This window comes from Magallana gigas, chromosome 8 (assembly GCF_963853765.1).
Source record: "Magallana gigas chromosome 8, xbMagGiga1.1, whole genome shotgun sequence".
NCBI lineage: Eukaryota > Metazoa > Mollusca > Bivalvia > Ostreida > Ostreidae > Magallana > Magallana gigas.
In genome coordinates, this window is record NC_088860.1 from 24,819,170 (window position 1) to 24,846,773 (window position 27,604).

At 33.5% G+C, this 27,604-nt stretch overlaps 2 protein-coding genes across 2 annotated transcripts; one reads left to right on the forward strand and one right to left on the reverse strand.

Moving 5' to 3' along the window:
* Window positions 1-3,223: 3,223 nt before the first annotated feature.
* On the reverse strand, window positions 3,224-14,083 carry LOC105344224 (ras-related C3 botulinum toxin substrate 2). The gene is made up of 6 exons (XM_011451921.4): window positions 13,944-14,083; window positions 8,085-8,230; window positions 5,979-6,093; window positions 4,801-4,918; window positions 3,954-4,114; window positions 3,224-3,439 (listed from the first exon to the last, which is right to left on the reverse strand). The coding sequence occupies exons 2-6, from the start codon at window positions 8,198-8,200 to the stop codon at window positions 3,362-3,364; spliced, it is 588 nt and encodes a 195-aa protein (XP_011450223.1). The 5' UTR covers window positions 8,201-8,230; window positions 13,944-14,083; the 3' UTR covers window positions 3,224-3,361.
* Window positions 14,084-18,364: 4,281 nt separating this feature from the next.
* Window positions 18,365-26,985, forward strand: LOC105344225 (uncharacterized). Its single transcript, XM_011451922.4, has 5 exons — window positions 18,365-18,535; window positions 19,583-19,737; window positions 23,511-23,657; window positions 26,221-26,463; window positions 26,861-26,985. The coding sequence occupies exons 2-5, from the start codon at window positions 19,587-19,589 to the stop codon at window positions 26,881-26,883; spliced, it is 564 nt and encodes a 187-aa protein (XP_011450224.1). The 5' UTR covers window positions 18,365-18,535; window positions 19,583-19,586; the 3' UTR covers window positions 26,884-26,985.
* The last annotated feature ends 619 nt before the right edge of the window (window positions 26,986-27,604 follow it).

Below are 27,604 nucleotides of genomic sequence, written 5' to 3' on the forward strand. Positions count from 1 at the left end.
ACTTCGTGTAGTGTGTCAAACAGCAATGTGACGAAGGGCTGTCCATTTCATTGCTGGCCACTGGAAACCGCGTCATTTTTAACTTGTTTTGACGCAAGAAATAGATTGCTACGTCACACCGAAAGTCCAAGGTCTTGTCAAAATGGTTCTACGTGTAGCGACTGGGGTCGCATTGAAGATAGTGACCAACTGCGTCAGTTGACTAAGAATCTATGATGACGAAATGTACAAAAAGAGGCATGTATTCAAAACAAAACTCCACAACAATTCTCTGTACGTGTTTATTCTATATTGCACAAGTGACATGAATTATGATACAAATACATAGCAGAAGACGGAGACATCATGGTTTACATCTAACACAAACGGAGAGCGCCACCTAGCGTCCTTTAATAGAATACTTCTCTAGGGCGATCCAACACCAATGTGTTGGTTTACCTTCATGCAATTTGATTCCATAGTTTCAATAAATTTGCTTGTTGTCTGAACTTTTATACATCCACATGCCAAGCTAATTAAAAAAAATCCCAAAAAGTTTTCAATTAATCATTAATTTCGTCTTGTGCATATAAAATTGAGAGAATTACGTAGAGACTAGAACAAAACAATATAAATGCAAAAGCTGATCCACTGAAAACATAATTGATCACCAAAGACATGAAGGGGATTAAACACAAGACAAGAGCCTGATGTACTCTGTATGCTGGGTGGCATTTTTTTTTTCATTCCAATGGCCTTTATTCAAATTGAACAACTCACGAAGCTATTTCTTTATTTCAGCATTAACATACAACTCCAAAGCTGCTATACATACATACCAACCATACAACAAGTAGTTCACAGCTGTTATGGTTGTCAAAAAGTTCCATGCATAATTGTTATACAAGTGTAATAATGGCAATGATGATAATACTTAAAACCACCAGAATTAATACACACAGTTACTGCACCAAAAACATGTTCAAATTCAACGTTCTATTTTTCTCTCCTTTATTTATAAATTCATGATTATATAACTGCATTAATGGGAAAAGAAAAAAAAAGCTACACGTGAATAAATGACTAGAAATTACTACCATTTGGAACAGACAATACAGTGTTCCATTACTTTCTTCAGGAAAGATGGTCATTAATATTTCAGGATCTCGTTTGCTTTTTAAACTTGGCAAATGCAATTCTTTTCAAGTTCTGACATCAAGTCGTAATTTCGAGTGCCCCAAGATACAAATTGATCTTTATATATCTATAAATTTTACACATATAATTTGGGTTTTCTAGAATATGATTTTTATAGCAGTGCTCGTTCTAAAGATTTGCATAAAAAATCTAATCATAACTTGACTGCTATAATAGCCTGTATATTAGACCAGCAGTCTTAATTACAAATAAGTACACAGTACATGTTTTGTCGTAAAATGTTCTTAATATTATTACAACATATTATCTATTTATCTACTTGAAAGTTATAATTATTTTACAACATAAACTAGTATTTAGATATCTGAGAACAACTTTTTCATTAAAAAATACTTCCTTTTTCTCCCAAGATTTGAGATTTGTAAAATCCATGGCAACAGGGGTTCAAAGTAAGTGAGAAGTCATACACAATATGAAATTGACAGGGGTGGATCACAACCATTGCAAATACAAATATACCACCCAGTGGAAAAATTCAACAATACTAAAAAAAATTCTGTTATTACCATATACATAAAAAAGAAACTCTGAAGATGATGTTTAAAAAAATTTACATTATTATATCATGTACATATACAGTTATAAAGTTAAAAAAAAATTAAGTACGAATCGAGATGGCAAAAACTTGGACCACGTTTAACAAAAGAACTCAAAGCTGTACCACAAGGTAAATATTTTCAGTCTTATGGAGTAGTCTTTTGAGGAAAAGAATTTTATTTTATATAAAAACCATTTATTTACAACTATTTTGATTTTCAATTACTATATTTTACAACCAATAGAATAAAACATTGATTAATTTGTAATTAATAGCATTCAAGAACTTGGTCCTAGGTTGTAAGTTCTTTTATAAAACGCAGCCCTGGTAATTCAAGCATGTAACACACACACTTCTGGATAAAATCATGTCTTTCTATGTATCCTGTATGATTTAAAAAATCCTTTAAAGTTTATTTTCATCAAGGTGTAGGGGGGGAGGGGAGCATGGTCTGATACATGTAAATATCTCAGAGTAGCTTAGTATACTATCCAAGGCACACAATGTGGCTTTCAGTTTTTATCGGAACTGAAATATGGTTTTATTTTTATTACCATTCCTTGCCAAAATACCTACATGTAGATCATAAAGACTTGGAGACCATACATTTATTTAAAGCATTCTTAAAACTACTAGCTGTGGCAGAATTTTCCCCCTTATACATACAGAATGGACAGTAAGAAAGCTTGCTATTGCTAATCTGAACTCCTACACCTCCTGCATAACAAAATGAAACCAATATGATTGTCTATCCTAGAGAGAATGCTTAAATAAAAATTATTTTGTAGTTCTGGTCGACCAAAAAAAAAAAACTCTCTAAAAATAATTTTAGAATTCTGCTTTAAATAATGATATAAATGTTTAATATTTAAATGCATCATAAGGTGTTCAGTATGGATATCATCTAAGGTAGACAACTCAAACAAAATACATGTCCAAAACAAACATTCACAGAAAATGTACAATAAATGGATTTTTATAAAAGAAAAAATAAATGAGGTTGAAGTTCATCAATATGAATCAAAATTAATGGTGGTTCATATATATGAAGACACACCAGAACCATTATTTTCTCCTTCAAATTAAACAAAGTACAACATAAATTGTATTTGTACACAAACAGTCCATTTCAAAACTAAACATAAAATGAAGGGTTTTGAAAATTGCTGTCATAAAATGTGACTAATGGCAGCAAACATTTGATATTCAACATTTAAATCGGTCACACTAATTAGACTGATTTTATATTTCATTTATCTTAATTATCTGCTCAGTGAGCACTAAATGAAATACTTGGTTTATACATGTAACGGTTTCTATGATAAATTTATCATCACCATGTGGGTTTGGATAAGGTAAGTAAAAAATAAAACCCAAATATCACATAAGTTTAAAAGAAAAAAATACTCCAGATTTAAACAAAACCTATATCTAGTTATGATAAATAGCATCATACCCTTCAATGACATTACTACAAAGGGTCTTCACTTAAAAAACATGATGAAGACCAGGCTATCGAGAAAGAGGCTATACAACACCATACACACACGGGGTGACCACAGGTAGATGATGGTTCAAAGATGGCGTAAGATTCCTACAACAATGAACTGGTGACAGCCACGGCCATCATAGAAGCTGGCATTTGTGATTTTTTGTTCTAATTGGTTGAGGCTGCAAAACGGCTCGACAGGCCTCATCGAAAACCTGTAAAACAAAAAAAAATATTGTCCTTAATTAGCATTTGTTAAATACTGATGTGCAATATAATCATACACTACAAAACAATTCAGAATTTCTATATTAATCCCAAGTCTATGATACACACAAATAATTTAGTATGCTTGAGCATTAAAGTATCAAACATTGCTAAGGATTCAGGATTGTTAAATTTAAGGTAAATCATTGAAAGCAAAAAGATGGCAATAGTGGTGTTGTGGACAAACAATCTACTGTGGAACACTGGAATCATTAGAATACACAATGGCTCAACTTGGTGGTATTCATGGGTAGCCCTCCCCCAAATTTACATCCCTGACAAAAACATATTTAGTAAGACTTATCTATTTTTCACCGAAACTGAAAACCTATGCATCTACAAAATTACATCCCCACTACCCCACATATAAGCAAAAAACCTACAATACAGGAAAATTGGCTCCCATGAACTTAAATGGTTCTACAGTAATTACTATTTTAGAGACAATATGCCACAACGTACCTGTTTAAGACCTCTTTGGGTAAGGGCTGAACACTCCATGTACTTGACCGCACGGATTTTATTGGCCAACTTGATTCCTTGCTCACGTTTCACAGGTGACAAACCTTGGGAAGCTAGTTGTCCTATAGCCTCTTTATTTTCTCGAAGATCTATTTTCGTACCTACAACAAATGTGGCTACATTAGAAATAATGTTGACAAGCCCTATTTTATTGTATAATGTTGACAAGCTGTATTTATTTGCATCACTGATGAAATCAAACATTAACTAAAATGTACTGGTAAATAAAATAATGTATTTTGTGTGCAAATTGGCAAAATGAAAATTGAAAGAGACTAATCATTATTTACAAAACTCAAGAAACAAAACATTTTTTTCTCCCGTACACTACAATTCTACATTGTTTTCGAAGGAAAATGACTTTCTTCAGTCTGTTTGCAAGTGTTTGTTCAATTCAGTTGGAAGAGTCTGCAGACACAACATGGCAACAACCTTAGTCAACTGATTGAAATTCTAAAAGCTGTTATTATTCATCTTGACAATAATGACATAGTTGTCAGTAGCTGAGGGACAAAATTACTGTAAACAGGGTTATTTTTCATCTCGTGTAATTTTTGTCCTTCTACACATGCAAACAGTTTCACCCCATCTTGAATTCGCCAAGACACAGTTGTGTTTAAAGAGAGATAATATGAGACATTTGAATTCGCCCAGTCTTAAATTCATCCACTGCCAACCAAGGCGAAAGGGGCAAAAATAAAACGGGGGTGAATATTTCCCTGTATACAGTATTCTACAGTATCATTTAGGTATTCTGTGTGCCTTTGGCACCAGTACTCTTCCTTACCCACTAAAAGTATGGGCGCTTCCGGACAGTGATGTTTCACCTCTGGGTTCCATTTTGTGGTGACATTTTCATATGATGAAGGACTGACTACACTAAAACATATTAAGAAGACATCTGTCTGCAAAGAGAAAGAAGAGTTATTAGTCAAAATTAATAAACAAAACTGTACATGTAATATGCACTCCATACAAATCTTAACTGACACAATATTAATTTATCTGTATATATAAGGCCACAGTGTAAATTGAAATTATTTTTCACTAACACCTCATGGATAATTCTGTTTTCCTTGTTTCAAACATGCCTTTTTTATGCGATTTGCAAAATGGCGGTTTTAGTCTTATTTTTTAACTACCGGTATATAAACCTTTTTAAACATTGAATATCGGTGATTCAAAATTAAGCTTTTTTAAGTTTATGGCCCACGAAAAAAATTCCCTGGAGCTAAGATGACAAAACAAGAAATGAAAAAAAAATAAAGATTTTTAATAAGTTTCAGACCATTTTTTTACACAAAACTTTCTTACAGCTTAAGCCTGATGTAAATAAACCCAGAGATGACACTGACATCCAATATAATGATGAAAATGGCCACAGCATCTCTATCTTATAGGTAATATAACATGTATAATAGTTCTTCTATGCAAGTAAAGCTGTCAATCAAACCATGGCTCCATATGACTCTTAACCAAAATCAGGATCATTGCACTCATTACAGTATTGTCATGTACAAATAATGAGAAATACTTCCCAGCAGTCTTCATCAATAATTAACAATAGAATGATCAACAATGCCCCATAAAATAGTGGATTTTTCCAGTGACAAGATTGCAGATGATACAAATGATTCTGTTCAATACATTCAACCTTGTGAATTGACTACTTTTTGTTAAAAAAGATTCCTTCTCTTTATTTTCTTACAAAATTATTTTTTGACTCAAATAAAGCCTATACATGTAACAAGCATACCTTAATTCAGGGAAAATTTAAGTTATGAATGTAGAAACCAACAGATACAGGGGCATTACCCTTTACAATTTTCTTAATGAAATTATCTATAATATTGCAGTTACAAATAAAAGTACCGGTATGTTCTAAATTATTCCCTAATCCTTTTTAATTAAAGGTGAGGCCTGATAATCATGTCATTATTATACGCATAAGACGGTATTACGTACTTGTGGATAAGATAATGGACGTAATCTGTCGTAATCCTCCTGCCCAGCAGTATCCCATAATCCAAGGCTAACAGGAACCCCGTCCACCATCATATTGGCTGTGTAATTATCAAATCTATTAACAGAACAGTTGCAATGTAAGAATTGACACTCAGTGATACACATACATGATGTACACAAATTATTCTTTTCATATTAGATATTAGCAGGGGTGTACTAATAGACTTCATAATAATGCATTGATATATACCAGTATATAATGAGACTTATGTACTAAAATTGCAATTAATAATAATAATATAATATACATGAATGATACAACATGATATGATCAATTTATATTTACAAACATCTTAGTAAAATGATAGCAATTTCAATAGCATTGATCACAATTAACTCATATAAAAAGTTAAACATGTGACATATTGTCAACATTTTTTAGTGTTCACTATTAAGTAAATTTACATATTACATATATCAATGACTCAATGCTCTTTCGATAATTACTTCCTTGAGAGTGTAATTAAACATCAAAAACATTTCTTAAAAGGAAAATGTGTCATCATATGAATATTCACAATATTTGTTTAATAAATTTATAACTATTGACCTATTAATTCACTCTCTTTAATTATTTCCTTGAGCATACAAAACTTTAGTGGAGAATATGTTATATGAATATTGACTATATTTTTTGATGAACTTCAAAGTACCAGTTTTTAAAAGATATACACATTTACATATATATTAAACCATTTCCTTGAATATACAATGAATATATAATACATTTTTTGGTTGAAGTTGAACACTTAAAAAAAATGTCCCCAATTACACATACGCCAGTTTTTGTCAATGTCTAAGTGGTGAAATTTATTAATCATATTATCAAAAGTGCAATGCAGTCAATACTGACCTCTAATTTATACAAAATACATTATAAATGAATGCTGTTCTACTATCGGTTTGATAATAGGAACAATCGTTTACATCATTTGTACATACACTTACTTACATCGGTATACACTGTGAATATTTACAATGACAGTTATCCTATAACAAAGACGTTTTCCTGAGAAGCTTTCTGTCAGATACTTGCACTGAAGGGACATATTCCAATGGGAAGCTTAAAGCTTTCTGTGACAAACTTACTCGTACACGGTTGGGATATATTCCCGCATGGAAAGCTTTCTGTGACATACTTACACAAACAGACATATTCCCATGGGAAGCTGTCTGTAAATATACCCCTAACAATTTTCAGAAAAACTTCAACTGTACAGACATTTCCCAAATAGATTCTCTCTGTGACATACTTATTTTAAGTACATATTCCAATGGGAAGCTTTCTTTGAAATACTTACACTCTAAAGGTATACTCCCAATGGAAGCTTTCAGTGACTTACCCACAATGTGAGTACATTTGTCACATGGAAAGCCTTTCATATATGTGGCAATCAGACAACGTAAGAACTTATTTCCCATGGGAAGCTTTCTGTGACAGAAATTACACTGTTGGGGCACATTTCTCTATGGGAAGCTTTTTGTGACACACTTACATGTACATATGTACACAGAAGAGACATATTATAATTCCCATATGAGGCTGTCTATGACATACTTACACTGTAGGAACATATTCCCACAGGAATCTGTTGTTTCATACTTCACTGCCAGGACATTCCCCCCCCCCCCCCAACAGATTTCTTTGACATACCTACACTGTATGGACATATTCCCCTGGAAAGCTGACAATGTAGGGACATATTCCCCTAGGAAGCTGTCTGTGACATACACAGTAGGGACATATTCCCCTAGGAAGCTGTCTGTGACATACACAGTAGGGATATATTCCCCTAGGAAGCTGTCTGTGACATACACAGTAGGGACACATTCCCCTGGGAAGCTGTCTGTGACATACATACACAGTAGGGACATATTCCCCTGGGAAGCTGTCTGTGACATACATACACAGTAGGGACATATTCCCCTGGGAAGCTGTCTGTGACATACTTACACTGTAGGGACATATTCCCCTGGGAAGCTGTCTGTGACATACTTACACTGTAGGGACATATTCCCCTGGGAAGCTGTCTGTGACATACTTACACTGTAGGGACATATTCCCCTGGGAAGCTGTCTGTGGTATATGAGATCAGCATACACGTCTTGCCCACTGTACCATCCCCAACAACTACACATTTGATTGGCCGACCCTGAGCCATGGCTCTCTACTTCTCAAATGATGAGATTTCCTGAAAGAAACATAAATGCAATTAAAACAACCCCATCATTATATATAGATCCACAATTTTAAATAGATCTAGCTTCTTATCACATGTTTATCACATAAGTCGAGCAAATACATATACTAGTGTTGTATAGATATTTCATCAGTCTGCAACTATTCATTATACAGAAACTGTAGTGTACAGTAGGCATATGAGAGAGCCGACTAATGCATAGACATGGTGATAGAATTGTGACCATCAACAAACAAATTAACAGATGCTTTGGTGAGATACTTGTGTTTTGACAGATCTTACTACACTTCTAAGCCCCTCAAACAAATATTTCTAATAGGTAAATGTCTGCTCTTTCCCTCCCCTGTACAGGCTATGTTCTAAATCACATTGTTCTAGCATTGCCTGGCAGATCACACTCTAGTTAATAAATCCTGCGACTACAAAATATCACCGTTACTTCACTGCTTTTGCTTCTCCATCAAAACATATGGTAAATTTTTGTCCTTTAATAAATTATCCATAAAAATTCCAGCATCCTTTGAATTCAAAATTGGCACCCATTTTTTGCAGGAGCCTGTAGCAGCCAACCCTCGCCTGACCTGGACAGTATGTAGATGTGTGCAGGGGGCTTATCTCGGAGGAACAGAGATAAGGCCGCCAGTTTACCCTATCCCCTGCAACCTACATGGTGTCTGCTTCTTCTGAGGAAATAAAAACTCTCTGATGATTTGAAAACTGTCATTCACAGATGGGTTATGAATCATTCTGGGGAAGAAGGCTTTTAATGTAATCACCTGTCTAGTAAGAAGACTTAATCATGATCCCGTACAAGTTGTTTAGTAGTAGTCATTTCATGTGTTTCATTGTAGAAGTTTGTATAAAAAAATCAAATTATATCATAGACTGAGTTTAAGTACCAGAAATATCAAACCTTCTATCAAATAGGTTTATTAAGGGTTTTAATTACAGTTTTGCCACTGACTATAATTGTGAGAGCTTAGCATACATGTACATGTAAAATCACAGAGAGACAATTCTATTAAAAATAGAATTAATGGTACTCTACATATAAATATCACATAATAATTTTAACTTTTCATGCCTTTCAAGTTTTCATCACCAGTGACTTGTTTTGACAATATTGAATAGCCACTACATATATACACCATACTTTAGAAAGTCGTATCAGCATTTACAGTTTATTTCTTATTTTTGATTGACTTGAAGAAAAACATTGATAATTTCCACTGAGTCTGCTGTTACAAAACAATGTCGAATTTCATACTATTACAGGATGAAAAGCCTAATTCTGTGATCCATATATCAAAACAATTTCAGAGCAAGCGATAATGGCAGTACCATTTTTGCATGAACAGTATTATAAAGCTTGACATAATTCAACAGAATTTCTTGCATACCCACTGGACAGAACTATACATGTTACTTCCAGGAAATGCTGATGTGTACAGAAACATCAGTGCACATATCTTTGCTGCAGATATCTTTTTACACCACTTTGCAGAAATTTGCCACTATGAGATCAAAGAAGATATCTGCTGAGTTGCAAGCACATATTCATTTTCTCAAGGGAAAAAGACAAAATGCATTCCAAGATAGGTCAAACACTTGACCCTAGGTAGTAACTAACTGGGGCTTAGTGACCAACTGATTATAAACCACACTCAATGGAGATATACATGTACACTGAGATTTTTGCCTATTGAACCAAACTTTGTAAGTTCTTATGTTTAATTGAGTAAACAATTTAAGGAATAAGTTACCTTAATGTTAAAGGGGCATGGTCACGATTTTGGTCAAAATTATTTTCCCGATTTTAATGTTTACAATGCTTCCATAAGGCATTTTTAATAGGCAACCAAAATTTAAGTGCCGCTCGTTGAGTTATAAGCGAGTTACAGATCAAATCCTTTGTTTACACTTTGAACTTTAAAGTGAAAACTCCAGTTTTAGATCGAAAACAAAAATGGTAAGCATTAAGATCTGTTTATTTATGCTTTAAATGAATAAGAAGATGCAAAAATCAGCTTGAAAAAGAACTTTTACTGGTATATTGAACTAATGTAAACAAAAACAGGGCACGAGCCTTGTTTACATGACAAAGAATTTTGAGCTCTGTATCTTGCTTTTCACTTCACTATTGACTCTCCAATTTCATTTGGTCATTGGAAATGCATTCCTAAAGAATTGTGAATAATAAAAACCAGGGACCAACCTAGAGCAAAATTTTAGGGAGACTTCACTTCTCCCTAACAGAAAAATAGAGAGAAGTTTGAGAAATCAGGGAGACTTCCATTACTTGACAACAGCATAATGCTTATGATTCAACTTTTAATAATTTAAATTAGATTAGAAGTCAATAAAAAATAAAACAACTTCTAAAAATTAAAAAAAAACTTATCCAATTTATTAAATTTAATTTATTTGATGTATTCATACATTTTATAGATGAAATGTGTTGTAATTGTGTTAGCTAAATGACAAATAAAATCAGTCTATGTATTTCTGTGTATTTTGGAGGTATTAGTCTAACCCTTTGACCCAATTACAACCGTTGTAGAGGCTTGGGGTAAAATGCTGACGATGGACCCTCCATTTTGGAGGGTCCATAGTGGAGGAGGTGGAGCTTGGTGTGTCAGTCTTAATTCAGAGTCCTTTGATCTGTCATTCCAATTATGTTATCAGAAACAGAATGGGGCACATTGTTTTATTTATATGACTTTTAAGCGCAAGCACATAAAACTTTTCTCCCCTAATTGACGATGAAGAATGGTGGCCCTTTCATTTAGGTGCTGGGTGTTTTAAAAGTACATATTGTCCATTAGTTCTACACAAGAATTATATAATAAAAATATTACAGTTGCATTATTGCTGAAATGGACAAAAAATTTTTAATTTATAACAGCTTATGAATTTTATTCTACAAAAGTGTAAGTCTTGTAAAAATAATTATATAATAATTTTATATTACATTTCCTTTAAATGTTCATATATAATTGTGCTGAAATTTCTAAATGTACTTTGAAATGGCGAGACATTTCAAACACCGGACATTGTCTCCGACAACAATACGCATTGTTAATACGTATTTTGCAACAAAGCTGACACTCTTGGTGACTTGGAATTCGGACTCATATATTTCCGATAATCATATTGTTTGAGAACAAGATCATTGGGTGGTTTTCTTAATTTTTCTGTAAATACTTGTCCACATCCATAGCATTTTTTTTACTATTAATATATCAATATTAATATATTAACATTTGTTACTGGGGAAAAAAGATAAATCTCTCTCAACGTGTATCACAGTCTCACTGGACTCAGAATAATTGTTACACAAACATAGAGTAATTTATGTATCCTGATAAAGTTCATTTGAAGTTGCTAAATTCATTAAATGTTAGGACCTCCCTCTCCTTCTTTTTTTTCTAATAAACAACCCATATGTTTTAGCTATTAGGTGCATGATGAAATTGGAATGACAGATCAAACAGACTCTGAATTAAGAATGACACACCAAGCTCCACCCCTTCCACTATGGACCCTCCAAAGTGGAGGGTCCATCGTCAGCATTTTACCCCAAGCCCCGTTGTAGATGGTCTTATTTTAATAGATAACTGTAAACAAACGGTTTTATGATTATTTTAGCATTACTTTGGCAGAGTTATTAACTAATTACAAGTTACCAACTAATTGTAACATCGACACTAAAAGAAATAAACATCGGTTGCACAGTATGTGGTTGCATCACCCGTATTTATAACCCCCTAAAGATAAGACAGTCTTGAGTAATTAATCACAACAGGGGTTAACTAAGACTGTGAAAACGTCTTTAGAATTAGTTAATTATCATTTTATTGCCTTGGGGATTAATTTACACGATTGTGAACTCATAATACAGGGCGACTTCAACTTCTCTTTCCGAGGAAATTCCGGCGAAGTTACCGATCAAAAAGCGACTATTTCGCCCAAGTCGCCCCCTAGGTTGGTCCTTGAAAACAGAAAAATAGAATTTGACCAAAATCATGACCATACCCCTTTAAGGTATTTCATATGATCATCATATATTTCAAAGCTTTGACAGTCTTACTTAATCCTTCTAATTAACATTTACAATTCTATTTCCTTCTCCATCTATTGGTTTTTTTATTTCATACATGGGGGAGGGGGATGTTATGGTCAGGGGGACCATGCCTACTTACACCTATTAACTCTAAACTGTAGGTTATATTGTTATCATAAGCACCATAAAAAAGACTTGCTTAGAACCTGGAACCCTCTAAAAAATTATATGGAATAGAGCGGTCCATAATTTCTTGCATTGTAATACATGCTATGGTAGCATTCTGAAGTACATGAATTACACCAGTATTTCACTTGGATGACTACTTCAGACTACTACCGTCTGGTGATAGTAACCAATTTGTACAACAGCTGCTAATTACAATATTCTGCGTCTAAACATGCAAGTGCTGACTACATCATTTAGTTGCTCCACCCCTCTTCTAACCCCAGATGCAACACAATTAATGGAATTGATAGTAAGCATAGAAAGAAAAAAAAAATCTCGGAATCTTGTACCTATCTTTGCCTATATTTTCAAACTTTTAGATAAAACATGTTTTATGTATGAAACATGACATCATAATGTAGACTGAGCAATCAACTTTTGGGTTAGCATTAGCTTTAGATTTGAGTGGCCAGTCAGATCCTACTGTCTCTTTTACAAAAATCAAACTGTACTGCCTTGTGTGTTTAATTAAATAAATCAGCACTCATCCCAATGGTCACACCTTTTACATATTAGAAATAAAATAATAAACAGAATGGTTTTTAGGATGGAAAAATAGCTAAAAATAGAAATTTGATAAAAAAAAAAAAAAAGTTCTATCCTTGGGTGCTATCTCTTCAATTTTCATCTGGTCATTTTATACCGCAATAACATCGCTAGATTAGTCATAGAAATGTTTCTGTAAAGAAGCAGCACATGATATCTTACTCCAAATTAAGTGGAGTGCCCTCCTTCCATTAATTTCAATAATTGTTTGCTTTAAATAAAAAAGCAGTGGACAAGTTATTATTTACGATTTATTCCTATGATAATTTACCTACAAAATCATACATGGCATGCTTGCCTTTATTTTCTTATATCTGCATTAACAGCATTGCTTGTTGACTGAAAAAGTTGTTTCACAAACTTTGTGTACAAGGACAGAAGCAAAAAATAAAATCTCAAACTGTTCCACATATTGTAACAAGAAATATTTTTAGCTTTCAAAGTTTCCCCAAGACTCCATACATGAAAGTAATAAGAAATTGACTGCTATGACACATAAAAACCTTTATAATCACCACCCTTCTCCCTGGTGCCAACCAGAGAGCTCTAAACGGATCAGTCAAACTGATATGCAAATCAATACATGACCCGAGGAAATTCGAACCTCCGTAGCATGCAAAAATTTCTGAAAGCATCACCCGTCTCGCTGACCGTTAGAGAATTATAATCCTCATTAGTGGACAAACTCCTTGAGAACTGTTTTATCAAGATGAAGATATTACAAGGCAATCCCATAAGTAAAACGTATTGGTGATGAAGTATGATTCAGCGACAGAATTTGGTTGGCCTCACCCGCCATCCTTTCACACAAAGAAAACGGACGTTCGTTCACCCATTTTCGCCATCAAAGACCTCTGTGATACTTACGTATATGTTCCTCTTGTTATGTTGAGTTGGAAGAACTAGATAAACATTATCATGCAGTCTTTCTTGTTTAAATTTTGGACAGAAATTCGCATCACACTGATTTCAGACAGTTGCCATTTTTATTAATCGGCAAGATTGTCTATTTTTAGCCGACCAATCAAATTGTACAACACAAAAATAGCTTTTGGTAAAATGCTATTTCTGTTGGGTGTCCTCGAGTTAGATTGTATTATAGCACGAAATTCTTACGGTATCAAGAAAATTATTATTGAATAAATGCTGTTCATTCAGTATGATTAACTACCTTTTTTTTTTTATCTGCGTAACACGTTTCCTAAAAAATAAATATCTTTGAAATTTTACAATTATTTTATCAGCGGTGATAGAACTTATCAGCTGTTGATGCAGTTTCATAAAAATCTTCATGGTTTGTTTCTGCGTGTATTCTATAAATGTGTTTTTTCTTGATAGGGCAGGGGCGCCCAAATCAAATTTAGAGCCCCCCCCCCAAAAAAAAAAATGAGGAAAAATGTGTACCGACTACTCCTTCACAAAATGTCCTATTGTATCAGTGAAAATAGACAAACAATTAAACAGTATTGTTAATTTGGACACAATTCACTGATAATTTTCAAGCAGTCTTGAGATTGTAATTCACACAATATGACTGTAAAAAAAAATAGGCCTAATTGTGACTGTAAAAAAAATAGGCCCAATTGTTCATTGTTGGGAGAATTCAGAGTTCCGCAGTTGCATGTTTACATGCGCGGATCCAGAAAATTTTTCCCAGGGGGGGTCCGAAGGATAATTGTGTTTGCCAGGGGGGGTCCGAGGCATATTTTCGCGATAATTTTACTATGTAAATTTAATAAATTTTCATTTTCCAGGGGGGGGGGGGGTCGGGACCCCCCCGACCCCCCCTCTAGATCCGCGCATGTGTTTATATTTTTTAATGTTAAAATTCCCAAAAAATCTACTAAATGCATCGAAGTTTTAAGAAATATCAAATGAAGGAGCTTGAAATCTATTTCTTAAAATTTGTTTATCTTTGAATGCATGAAAAATGTATTCACCTATATGCCTGCTACCCCAATATCGAGCATGTACATACATGTATATACCGCGCCGACAGAACCCCCCCCCCCCCCCCCGCGTCTATGTCTCAATGTCGGTAAGTAAACTCCAGTTACTTCTCCATTTCTCACACCCAAGGTGTTTTAAAAGCTTCTATCATCTGGATTACATATCATGGGTTGACTACCCCGGTATTGAAACAAAAGGTCCATGTGCCACATCACTCACCGGAACAACACTATATACAACTCAAACCCACCCCTCTCTCTCTCTCTCTCTCTCTCTCTCTCTCTCTCTCTCTCTCTCTCTCTTCACCACCACACCACCACCCTCACCACACCACAACACCCCTTTGTTGCATTTCCCTGTCCCCATAGATAACATGCATAATGCTTGAATTCGAAAAAAAAAACCCGCTAACTCTCTTTTATGCTAGTATGCACCCTTATACATGTATTTTCACGAAGTATTAATGTTTTTTCTTGATCCAAATATGTCGCAAAAAGATATAAAGCAATACATATGCAGTCCTACATGTCATTTTGTTTGAATAGTTTGCAAACAAGAACAAGACATTGCCAATCTGATTAAAATCAGATCGAGGAACTGATTTTAATCAGATTGAAGACAATGTCTTTTTAATCATTCAGAACAGCTGACGAACTGCGCAGCTACAGACTTATTTTGAAGATTTAAAAATCTGAAAAAATATGAAGGGGGTTTATTGATTTCCTCTCTACCACCGTTTGTTGAGAAAAAGTTTTAAATGACACGTAGGACTTCATATTCATTGCTTTCATATCTTTTGGCAACATTTTTGGCCAGTTTCGGGCAAAAACAAACCAGTTCAAGAAATGTTTACATTCTTATCCTCAAATGTACAAAAGTGGTTGCCCACCCCCCTTAAGTGTTTAAAAACTCATCGTCCTGTTCTGGTATATGCATGATTTGCATACAAAACAACATTTATTGCTTTTATATCTTTTGGCAACAGTTTTGGTCAGTTTCGGCAAGAAACAAGCGAGTTCAAGAAATGTTTACATCCTTATCCTTAAATGTACAAGATGGCCGCACAACCCCTATTAAAAGGTATGTATATATGTAAAATCATTTACGCAAATATGTGTAAATTAAACAATAAAATGCTTTCTTTGGACACACACATTATGTTTTGTAAAGTCGTAAACATTGCTATTACAGAAAAAATATACCAACGTTTGCGTAAAAATTTGCATATAAAAGATCGAATATTTCAGGAACTCCAGTAACATCAGATCATCATCAGAAAGAAACGAAATCAAATGAGTTCTGTAGCCCTTGTAGGTCCACGACTTCACCTAATTTTGTGTTGTTGGCAAACTATGTTGCGTGCTAATGTTTTATATCTTGAAATATGTGCCTTTACGTCGTAAATTCTAAAACCAATAAAAAAAAAACCTGTTTCAAAACCTTTATACATCAATGAATTAATTCTGTTTTCAATTCTACATGCATATTATGTAATACAAACTCTTATTACAATACAAACGAGTAACTTCCTTACGGCGGGTTGAAAAATAGCATTGACATATACTAGTATGTACATGTATATTGCGGCATTCATTAGAGACAGAAAGAACTGTAATAGTTCTACTTATAAATGATGGATGCTCTGGCGTTGACCTTTCACCTCTTATCAATGACCTTGACCCTTATTTGTATTGATATCGACCCAACAATTTTTGAAATATATTAAGAGGGCTCGATGGTCGTGGACATTTTTGGACTAAATGAATCTCCTTAAGAAGAAGAGTTCCGTGTAAAGTTCGAGGGAAACGTTTTAAATTTTAGTTTTCTTTCTTTATAGCTTAACAAATCATTTTAAAACATTTAAGGTGGATCCGTTGGGTAATTTGCTTATCACCCGGCCTTCTTTACAGGAGGAGGGAAGAGCTAGGCCTTCAATAAATAAAACCTATCTGATCCATATAAAGTAACTCCTTATCTGGGATTCAGCGTTGATAACCAAGCGTCTCGGGGAGACCTCTGCCGAGATTTATGCGTTTCTTTATTTGCTTTAATCGACTTTTGGAACAAATTCTGACCTTTTCAAGTATCTCTGAAATCATTGTTTCTTTGGTGTTACTTAATTTTCTTCGTTTCATCCGTCAAGAAACGAATCACTGGCTCTGAACATAAAATGCATTTGACTGTCAGTTCTGGTCAATAAAGCCCATTCTTGGTATTTGGGGGATTAAAATACTCCCGAAGCAATGTAAAAAAGATACATCGTAAAGAATCTATGACGGTTTATCAAAGTAATTTCATCTTTAAATACATTTTATTGTGCCAAGAAATTCAGTTAAAAAAATACAGTGTTTTGAATGATTTCACCTCGACTGCGTTTTTAATTGAATTAATATCCACTGTCTAAATTTTCCCTGTATTAAAAATCCTGACAAAACTGATTAAAATTGGATTAAACGAACACGCCCAACGGCAATACGACATTTCATGCAAAAGTGGATTGATGAGAAAAAAAATTGGCTCACCAGTAATATACTATGTCTACATAGCTTAAAAAAAAACTATAATTTCAAAGAAGGGCGTACCATTATCGTTTCGATGTAAACGTTGCCTTCGTCTTCGTTGAAGTGAGATAAAAAAGATGCAATGCTCACAATACATGTATAAGATTATATACGAAAAGTAATGTTTCATTCACTCCATGATTTCAAGAGTGCTAATAATTTCCGATGTTTAAAAACACAATTTGCTTGATGTTAAACCATGATGCCTTTGCATTGGTTTCCATACCTAAGCAAATAAAGTTCATAACATACGTAAATTTGAACGTATGTGTTTTATGCGACTTGCCTCCGGGACGCTTGAGTGATAGTGATGCCAATTCAGATTAATCTGGACAAGACGGTAGAAGACCGCGCGGAAGGCATTCAAGTCCAAATAATGGCTTTATTTTTTTTCCGCTAATTTGATTTATTTAGGAAAATTGCAGAATCTACCGAGGTAATCGTTCGAAGACCCTTTTTGTCTTCGTTACAAATATGGCTTCATTTGACCGTGTCAAAAGGAAAAAGCATTAAAGTTGTAAATTGACTTATAGAATTTAAGCTATATCGGGAGAAACTTGCAAATGTGGGCGGCAATATCTCTGCTCTTCCTAATTTTACCAGATCTCTCGATCTCTCTCTCTCTCACTTCGATTCTGCATGAGTGTTTCACACTTTTGATAACGGTCGAGAATTCTGCAAGATTGTCTGATTAGATTTCTAGGAAAAGTCCAAATATTAATTAATTTGCTATAAGCTCCGAGTTGAATCAAAGCTTTATATTAGCTGCTAGATTGCGACACGTGGGGAGCCGAACAGACAACTCGGATTGGATAAAACCTTCTCACGACTAGATGTACAAATAGAGACTGGGGAAACGTCTTCAATTTACTTGGAAATAGCCTGTGTTAGGAGACAGGGGGTAATTAAAGGCAGTGTCGCACAATCTTTTGCATATTCTATTGCGAGGTAAGTTTGAAAACTCATTTCATTTCAATGCAATTGGCACGTTTACATGTGCGCTTGCAATTTTATTCTTTTCCTTTGTATTAAAATGCTTCTCTACATTTTTGTTTCTCATATAAATTGAATAGCATTGTTAGGAAACTTTTGTGTACGTTAAAAATATTCCATTTATAATCAGGACGTTGTATGTCTTTTTAATGAAAGTAAACGAGCAAACGATAATATTTAAAATCGACAGCTGTGCCCATTATTCTGTTGCAAGTTGTATTGAAGTAGACATCGTTGAAATATGAACTAAATAAAATACTGTATTAAAATATGTTAAGAAACTGGCAATAATTTATTCGTATCCAAATCCTTCAAAAACACGAATTCTTATGTTACTTCAAATATATTTCTGATAATCAGGCAATTCAAAGTTGGATTAAAATCAATGCCTCACAATTGTAAAGTCGTGATTTTGTATGGTTACTGTAAAATTCAATGGGTGCTTGATTATAATTTCATATACATTGTAATTACAATATCAGTACATGTTTTCTCTTGATTTTACATATAATTACAAATAATTACAATATCAGTACATGTTTACTCTCCTTTGAGTACTCTAACCTATAAAACGACATGGATAAGCAATATGTTTCTGGTAATCGACCACTACAAAGTTTGATTAAAATCAAGGCTTTGCGATTACAAATCGTCATTTTCTTGGATCCAGGACAGACTGGTATGCAATGCAAATACATGTAATTTGCCTGATGGTTGAATCTGTAATTGCAATGAAGGCAATTTCACCATTTGGATCTGTTCATTGCTCTTTATCTGTTCATTTGGTTTGGTAACGTTATTTTCTTTCGTTTTTCTCAAATTATTTTTTAAATATTTATGAAGAAACTAGTTTCAAAAACACAAATTATACCAAAACAACCATACATGTAATTCATATTTAGAAGAAGGATAAAAAAAAGATAATTGATTTTAACCAAAAAAAGGATTGCACTGCTAGGAACTAGAATCTAACAAATTCTGATTATCTCATTTTTCTTCTAGAAACATGATGAAAATATTAATTTGGATTGTCGCCACCATCTGCAGTTGTAAATGCTTTCTCGCCTTCCCCAACCACAATGCTTACAACCCAAGGTCCCTCAAGAAACGAAATCACGGGGCGTACGAGAGTTGTGCGAGCATTCAGCAGCTAGAAGGTAATCAACAAATGGCGCAGGCGGCCAATGGCCTTAAACGTTAATTTACGTGTAAATGTCTTCAGAGTTCCGGAGAAATCGAAGACATGCAGACATCGTGAATTACATTAGATTAAATATCATAATAATGAGAAATTAACGCCGCCATTTATTGGCATAGAACAAAAGAGAGAAACGCCAGGATTAAGACATTTTCTGTTAGTGCAATATCAGCTGTATTTTTCGGCTTCATAGTATTGTATTAAACTTAAAACGAGATGTAAATAAGATAATTATTATGATGTACATAACAATTAAGTAAATGAATGGCAGGTACAATTCGTGTAACAGAATAAATATTGAACTTAATTTTGCACAGGACGACAATACTATCAAGCCTCATCGTAGCTGTTCTGACATTAATCTGCATGTAGTTGTTCTACAATAAAAATCTCCGACATGAAAATTGCTGTTTATATTTCGTCCATGATGAGAAATAACAATGAATGCAAAACTTTTTTTTTTTTTAAAAGAAGAAAATATTATAATTAATATTTGAATATATAATATAACAAATCATAAAACTGTCATGTTGTAAATTTTGAATTTACTGGGTGTGTGTAAAGACAAAATTTACAACATGACAACGTTGTCATGTTGTAAATTTTGTATTTACACCCACCCAGGAAATTTAAGATTCACAACATGACTAAAAACCATAAACAAATTTCTCCATAAACAGAATTCAAGAGTAATACTATTTTTACAATATACTCATAACTATTCCTTTGAAAGAGAAAGAAACACAGACAATCGTTATTATAAAATGCCTTAGAAAAACACGACAGCAGGCATCGTTTCCAAGATTTGCTGAAATTACCCCACAGGTCTGTACCAATTAGTGGCCCGCTTTGTCTTTCTAATGGAGAAATGAACTAATAAGATATATTGGGGCAAAATTGATTCTTCGTTTAAGGATGCGTGCATCTATAAAACGTCTTATAGAGACCAAAGTTGAAACCAGGCAGCACCTGTCTAATGGCATCAGTGACGTCATCTAGTAAAAATTGCACAGAATATGCACGTTTTATGACTCTTTGCAAAGTAGGTTGCATATGTATAGATGCGTTCAGCCTTGTACTGTAGATTCCTTATTTTACTCGAATACCTGATTTCGCATCTTCGCTAGCCAATTCAAGTGTCTGATTCGTTATTCTCATCCACCCTTTGGGTAGATGAGCACTTGGCTTACGAAGATACCAATTTCGCGATTCCACCATTTGCACCAAATCGTGACAGTAAAAACTCGCTAATGCCGAGTTTTATCTTTCTTTAATTAAGTTCACCACTGTCAGAATCTTATCTTTCTTTAATTAAGTTCACCACTGTCAGAATTTTATCTTTCTTTAATTTAGTTCACTACTGTCAGAGTTTTATCTTTCTTTAATTTAGTTCACCACTGTCAGAATTTTATCTTTCTTTAATTTAGTTTACCACTGTTAGACAAATAAAGGTGTTAGGTTCGAAAATTCGCGAAAATATGCGTATATAAATTCCTTGCGTTTAAGTGGATATGATAGAAAAGAGCATCACTTGTGTATAACCAAAAAAAAAACCCTTGTGATGTTAAATATGATTAAGATTGTTTGGTTGAGCTTTGGGTGATATGGGTTTATTTGACCGGATTTTTTTTTAATCAAACCGGATGATGCAAGAAAAACTCTCTCATTAACTGAATCTGACCTTTTCCAGCTAGGAATTATCTCGTGTTACCTCTGACTACATGTATATAGTTTCCATCTGTTACGTATGTTCGTATTATATCATACTATTAATATTTCCCGTTATATATTATTTACGCGAATCCACAACAAATCAACGCGCGTGGATAATATTTCCTTGATATGAAATTGCTTTTTTAAGAAGTGATCTGTGAGAACATGTATAATTGTGTACGTCATTTGATTGTACGTCATTTGATTGCGAATTACGAGAATTCATATTCATAACGTGTTGTATAATCAATAGAAATTAAAGATTTGTATGTTTTTAAAATTTTAGAATATAAACCAAAAAAATAACAACAAATTTATTATTTGACTAATAATAAATCATGACCAATAAAAAAAATGTCATTGAATTTGGATTGGGATTTTTTTGTATAGATGGTTTTAAAAAATATGAATTGTTTCTCTTTTGCGATAGAATATTTAATGAATAAGGAATCATTCTTAGTATTATGAGCTGATCAAATACGGCTCGGTAATTAAATCAAACAAAGCCCTACCGTATAAATTGATCACCTCATAATATTCAAAGAATGGCCCATTTTGTATAATTTTCAGAAATTATACCATTTAATATAAAAATAGTCAATGATGAAATGTATTGGGCTTTATACATTAAAAGTCGATTCGTAGTTTTATCACAGAAAAATACACTGGAAAATATTAATATTAAGGGGAAAGCCACATCGTGAGAGAGATATACTATATCTAAAATAATCAGCAGTAGATTACATGTATTTATATCCAAAATAAAAATCTGTTCCTTTACTATTTTTTTGAATGACTATATCATCGAGTTAGGGAACATGTCAAAGTGAAACGAGATATACTTTACATCTTTGATTAATAAATGCTTTCTCTGTAGCATTGCAGAAAAAATACAAAAACCGGCGTTACCCCTAAATAAAAAATAATGGTCATAATCTATTTAGATTAAGCGCATTCTAAGATGTAAAATAATATGAAGGCCACCCACTACATGTACCAAATGAAGTGAGTATCGATGGCAACGATGACGTCACATTGAAAAATGCGCTTTTAGCACAAAAAATATAGATATCGATGCATCTGCATTAGATACACTTACACCTCATTACAATCAAGTGCGAAACCCCCAAAAAATAGTTTTTAAAGAATTATTTTTCTTACATAAAATTCAAAGAAAGAATCCTTTAGAAAATGAATAACACGTAAAATTGTGCAGTGTTCGTAGGCAGATTAAAGTTACATGCTTGAGTACCGTTTTATACAGGTACTAGTAATTCATAAAACGCTTTCTTTGGTGGTTCAAACATACTCGAAAGGGAGCGGGGACGTCATGGAAAAAAATAACCATGCAACATCAACGGTTAATTGATTATTTTCTAATGATGAAGTTATTAATAAGAAGCGAAAAAATTACGTCAATACAGTTTAGAAAGTTATCATATCGAAATAGCCAAAAGAATTGTCGTCAGCCCGTGCAAATTTCTCTATCGATCGATTGACCCCAAAATAGTCCGCAAAAATAAAGTTCTTGAATAACAATAAACAATTATAAATTTTTGAAAGCAGGTTTTCGCAAATGTGTTATTAACGATTGTTTGTTTTTTGTAAGTGATCTGGTTGTGTAGACAGAATATAAATGTGCATAGAAACAAAACTTTAATTGTCACATAAAGTATATGACCTTGTTATCTGATATAAAATTTCAGCAAATTCAAACGAATCAAATTGACGTATTTTATGCAAAAATATAATTTCACATGCAAAAAATTACAGGTAAAACAATTATGACAAGGTTAGCAAGTGATGAAATAAAATCATGAATTTCTTTTGAAATTGAGTTCACAGCAGCGATTTCTTCCTCATTCCATTAAAGCAAAAAATTCAATCCTCTTTAAGCATTTTTTTATGAAAATAAATTTCTAAAACCAATTTTCTTTCCGAAATTGCATTTGTAACGATATGACATTCTGAAGGGGGAAATGAATATGCTTTTGTGAAAGTTCTTTTGCTTGATTTAAGTTTTTCAGGCTCAATTTTACGACTCTGTGGACAAAAATCAAGACGGGAAAGCTACGTTTGAGGAAGTGAAGAGATATCTAGCCAAATACAACCCTGTCATTAAAGACTCAGAAGTGGAGAGGTTTATAGCTCGCCGGGACGTAAATGGTGATGAAAAACTGCAAGGCTATAAATAACTTATTTCCAAGAAACATAACTCCAGCAATGATTTTTTTCAAGAAAGTGAATTCTTTTTAAAATATTATTGTTGTTAATGTCATGCGCATTGGAAACATTCTTTTTCTGATTTCACCTGTTATTGATTTTTTTAAAAATTGGAATTTGAAATATTCATTTTTATCAATGTAACTCTACGGGATAAGATACCAGCATATGGTGTATTGAGCATTTTCCTTTAAAATGTAACGAGGACAAAGTAAAAGTCCTTTTGTAGAAGAATTCATTTAATTTTATCCAGATATTACAAGTTGGTTTGAGATTGATAATGTTTGATTTGCTTAAGATAAGAATAAGTATGTCTTTTACCAATTAACAATTTTTAATTGTCAATGAGTCCATGGACTCATTGACAATAAAAAATTGTTAATTAGTAAAAGACCAGTAAAATGAACGTGGTATTAGTATTTATATTCTACGAAAGCCCATTGAGCTCATTTTCGTAGGTAAAAAAAATATTTTTTTTCGCGAATAAACGCGAAACTTTCGCGATATAACGCATTAGTTTCGCAAATAAACGCGAAACTTTCGCGAACAAACGCGAAACTTTCGCGATATAACGCGAAACTATTATATAAATATTGTCATTTCATACAGAACCCATATGAAGAAAAACGATGGAAAACAAACAAATTTTAAAGTTTAATATAATAAATACTTATTATTCATTATTATTATAATATCCGTGTTACGTTGATTTATGAAGACAAAAATATCTTTTTGGCATATAGATATTAATAAATCTGATAAAACTTTATCATAACATTTTTATATGTTATATGTCCAAAGTAGATAATAAGTTTGAGCATCATATTACGATTTTCAGTTGTTCGCCGACCCTGTGTTCGAACAGGCATTCATTGATGATCTTTTTCTTATAAAATTGATATAAATTTTTAACCGTCACAAACCTTTTAAATCTTAGTATTAATTTTTAAATGACATATGTGATAAATTTGGAGGACGAATTTACGTCATCTAGATTTGAACAAAAGCTTGAAAATTTCAATTCACATCTTTCTGATATAAAACTAGACGTTTAAGTTATGTTGCAGCGATATAATATATATTATAACGTTTTAAACAATGATATCCTTTAAATTCTAAAATGATACCTAATTAAACGTTTAATTCGAATTAAAATTGTATTAATTAAAATATGTTGCTGCCCCATTTTCAATAATACAGCGCCCATTAGAATGTGAGAAGCGCGATGCATTATGTTCTTTGAAAATCAGTACTAAGATTTTAAAGATTTCCTACGTTTGAATTTATGTTTATTTGTATAAGGTAAAATCTATTTCATTTACATCTTTATATAATATTATTTTCTTTTATTTAGATTAATATATTTGTTTCAGTAATTATTCTTCATAGGGTTTCTTCTATGAAATAACAATATTTATATTTAAGTTTCGCGTTTAATCGCGAAAGTTTTGCGTTTATTCGCGAAAGTTTCGCGTTTATTCGCGAATGTTTCGCGTTTATTCGCGAAACTAACGCGTTATATCGCGAAAGTTTCGCGTTTATTCGCGAAACTAACGCGTTTTATCGCGAAAGTTTCGCGTTTATTCGCGAAAGTTATGCGTTTATTCACGAAAGTTTCGCGTTTATTCGCAAAACTAACGCGTTATATCGCGAAAGTTTCGCGTTTATTCGCGAAAGTTACGCGTAATAACGCGAAAGTTTCGCGTTTATTCGCAAAAGTTACGCGTTTATTCGCGAAAGTTACGCGTTAAATCGCGAAAGTTTCGCGTTTATTCGCGAAACTTACGCGTTTTATCGCGAAAGTTTCGCGTTTATTCGCGAAACTTACGCGTTTTATCGCGAAAGTCTCGCGTTTATTCACGAAAGTTTCGCGTTTATTCGCAAAACTAACGCGTTATATCGCGAAAGTTTCGCGTTTATTCGCGAAAGTTACGCGTAATAACGCGAAAGTTTCGCGTTTATTCGCAAAAGTTACGCGTTTATTCGCGAAAGTTACGCGTTAAATCGCGAAAGTTTCGCGTTTATTCGCGAAACTAACGCGTTATATCGCGAAAGTTACGCGTAATATCGCGAAAGTTTCGCGTTTATTCGCAAAAGTTAAGTGTTTATTCGCGAAAGTTTCGCGTTTATTCGCGAAAAAAATATTTTTTTTACCTACGAAAATGAGCTCAATGGGCTTTCGTAATATTCAACATCAATAATATATTATATTTTCCATGTACACTGTACTGTACAGAGAACGACTTTTACACTTTTATCTCTTCGAATATGTATGTATTCAGTTGACATCAATATCACTTTAACTGTGCTTAAACGATCAGTGAATTTAATTTATATGTTAGATTTTTCTTATTTCATTTTTTTTTTCAATTGAAAGTCGATCTATGAAACATTTTCAACCTCGAGACTTTGGCAGAAACTATGAAAAGCCCGAGGTGTTCCGAATTACCATATTCCTAAACGGTGAAAATGTCATGATTTTTTGTTAACCCTTTACAATGGACAGGTAACGGGGTCATCGACTTTGTTCCGGATTACGTGGCCGAGGTTCTGTCTCCTACATACAGCCTCAACAAGGCCAAGGAGTGGTTCCAGCTGGAGGACTCCAACAGAGACGGCCTGGTGTCCAGGGACGAGCTGCTCACGATCGCCATGAACATCGGCATGACCCCCAAACAGGCCGCAGAAACCGTGGATCTGTTCTATATGACCGGGGACATCAACGGCGACGGGAAACTCAACTGGAAAGGTATTCAAAGTGTAATTCATTTGTCTGCTTTCATTATGTTTCAAAGGAGAATTCATAGAACCATTTTAACAAGAGCTTGGACTTTGGGCATTTGTGTCAAACTGCAATGTGACGTATGCCTGTCTATTTCATTGCTGGATACGCAGCCATGGCTTTTTGAAATCGACACAATTTGTCTGACTTTTGAGCTAAAACTACACAACTTTGTATATTTCTCTTGAAACCAGCATTATTTTAAACTTTTGTTGACGCAAGAAATAGATAGCTACATCCTACCAAAAGTCCAAGGTCTTGTTAAATTGGTTCTCTCTCTCTCTCTCTCTCTCTCTCTCTCTCTCTCTCTGCAATAATTTAAATCTAGTAAGAGACTAATTGTTATTATTTACTCATATTGCAGAATATTCTTCTGTTGTGATGTGATGAGATGAGAACCTTTGGATTCCGACGCTGGTTGAACTTTTGCATATACTGTAGCTTGTGGTTTGTAAAAATTGCTTGAAAATAAACCAGTACCGACTTCAAGTGCTACGATTTATCGATAAATGCCAAATGTAGATAGGAAGGTCAAATTTTAAATTTTATTGCATACATATGAAGAAAAAAAATCTTTGGCTGAGGAATCTTTTATTATAAAATCTTTTGTTTGACATGTACGGTCAGAAGAGAAAGAGATATAACCAAGAAAACACATGGTCAAGTTTTATGAATTCCCGATGGATATGTCTGACTTCTTCGAATTATCCTCCATGTAACTGAATTGCAGTCTGAAGAAGGATACAGCAATTCAATAGACGTTCTTTTAACGTTAAACTTTAATGCGTTTTAAAGAGTTGTTATTAATATCACACAGCAGAAGGAACGCTTGGTAGACGATATCTGGATTTAATAAAAAAAAAAAGTCAGTCACTTTTTATAATCAAAGAGTTGGCAATATTTATACACTGAGATTTTCGGATCTAAATTTTTGTCATTATTGTCGTTGTCGTAACAATAACATTTTTATCTTCCTCTAGAATCACTAGGCTAATTTCAACTTAACTTGGCTCAAAGCACTCTTTAATATAAATTAATTCGTATAAAGGGTCAGCTAACTTTCTTGGGGGAGATTATTAAGAAAGAGTTTAAGTTTTCTTAGTTTAAA

Excerpts from the sequence above, each read along its gene's own strand:
- LOC105344225 (XM_011451922.4), top strand. The coding sequence starts at position 19,587 with ATGATGAAAATATTAATTTGGATTGTCGCCACCATCTGCAGTTGTAAA. Across the intron at positions 19,738-23,510 it reads GAGCATTCAGCAGCTAGAAG|TTTTTCAGGCTCAATTTTAC; the intron begins GTAATCAACAAA and ends GCTTGATTTAAG. Across the intron at positions 26,464-26,860 it reads CGGGAAACTCAACTGGAAAG|AATATTCTTCTGTTGTGATG; the intron begins GTATTCAAAGTG and ends CTCATATTGCAG.
- LOC105344224 (XM_011451921.4), bottom strand. The coding sequence starts at position 8,200 with ATGGCTCAGGGTCGGCCAATCAAATGTGTAGTTGTTGGGGATGGTACA. Across the intron at positions 6,094-8,084 it reads GGGGAATATGTCCCTACAGT|ATTTGATAATTACACAGCCA; the intron begins GTAAGTATGTCA and ends TTCTGTTAATAG. Across the intron at positions 3,440-3,953 it reads CCCAAAGAGGTCTTAAACAG|GTTTTCGATGAGGCCTGTCG; the intron begins GTACGTTGTGGC and ends TTTGTTTTACAG.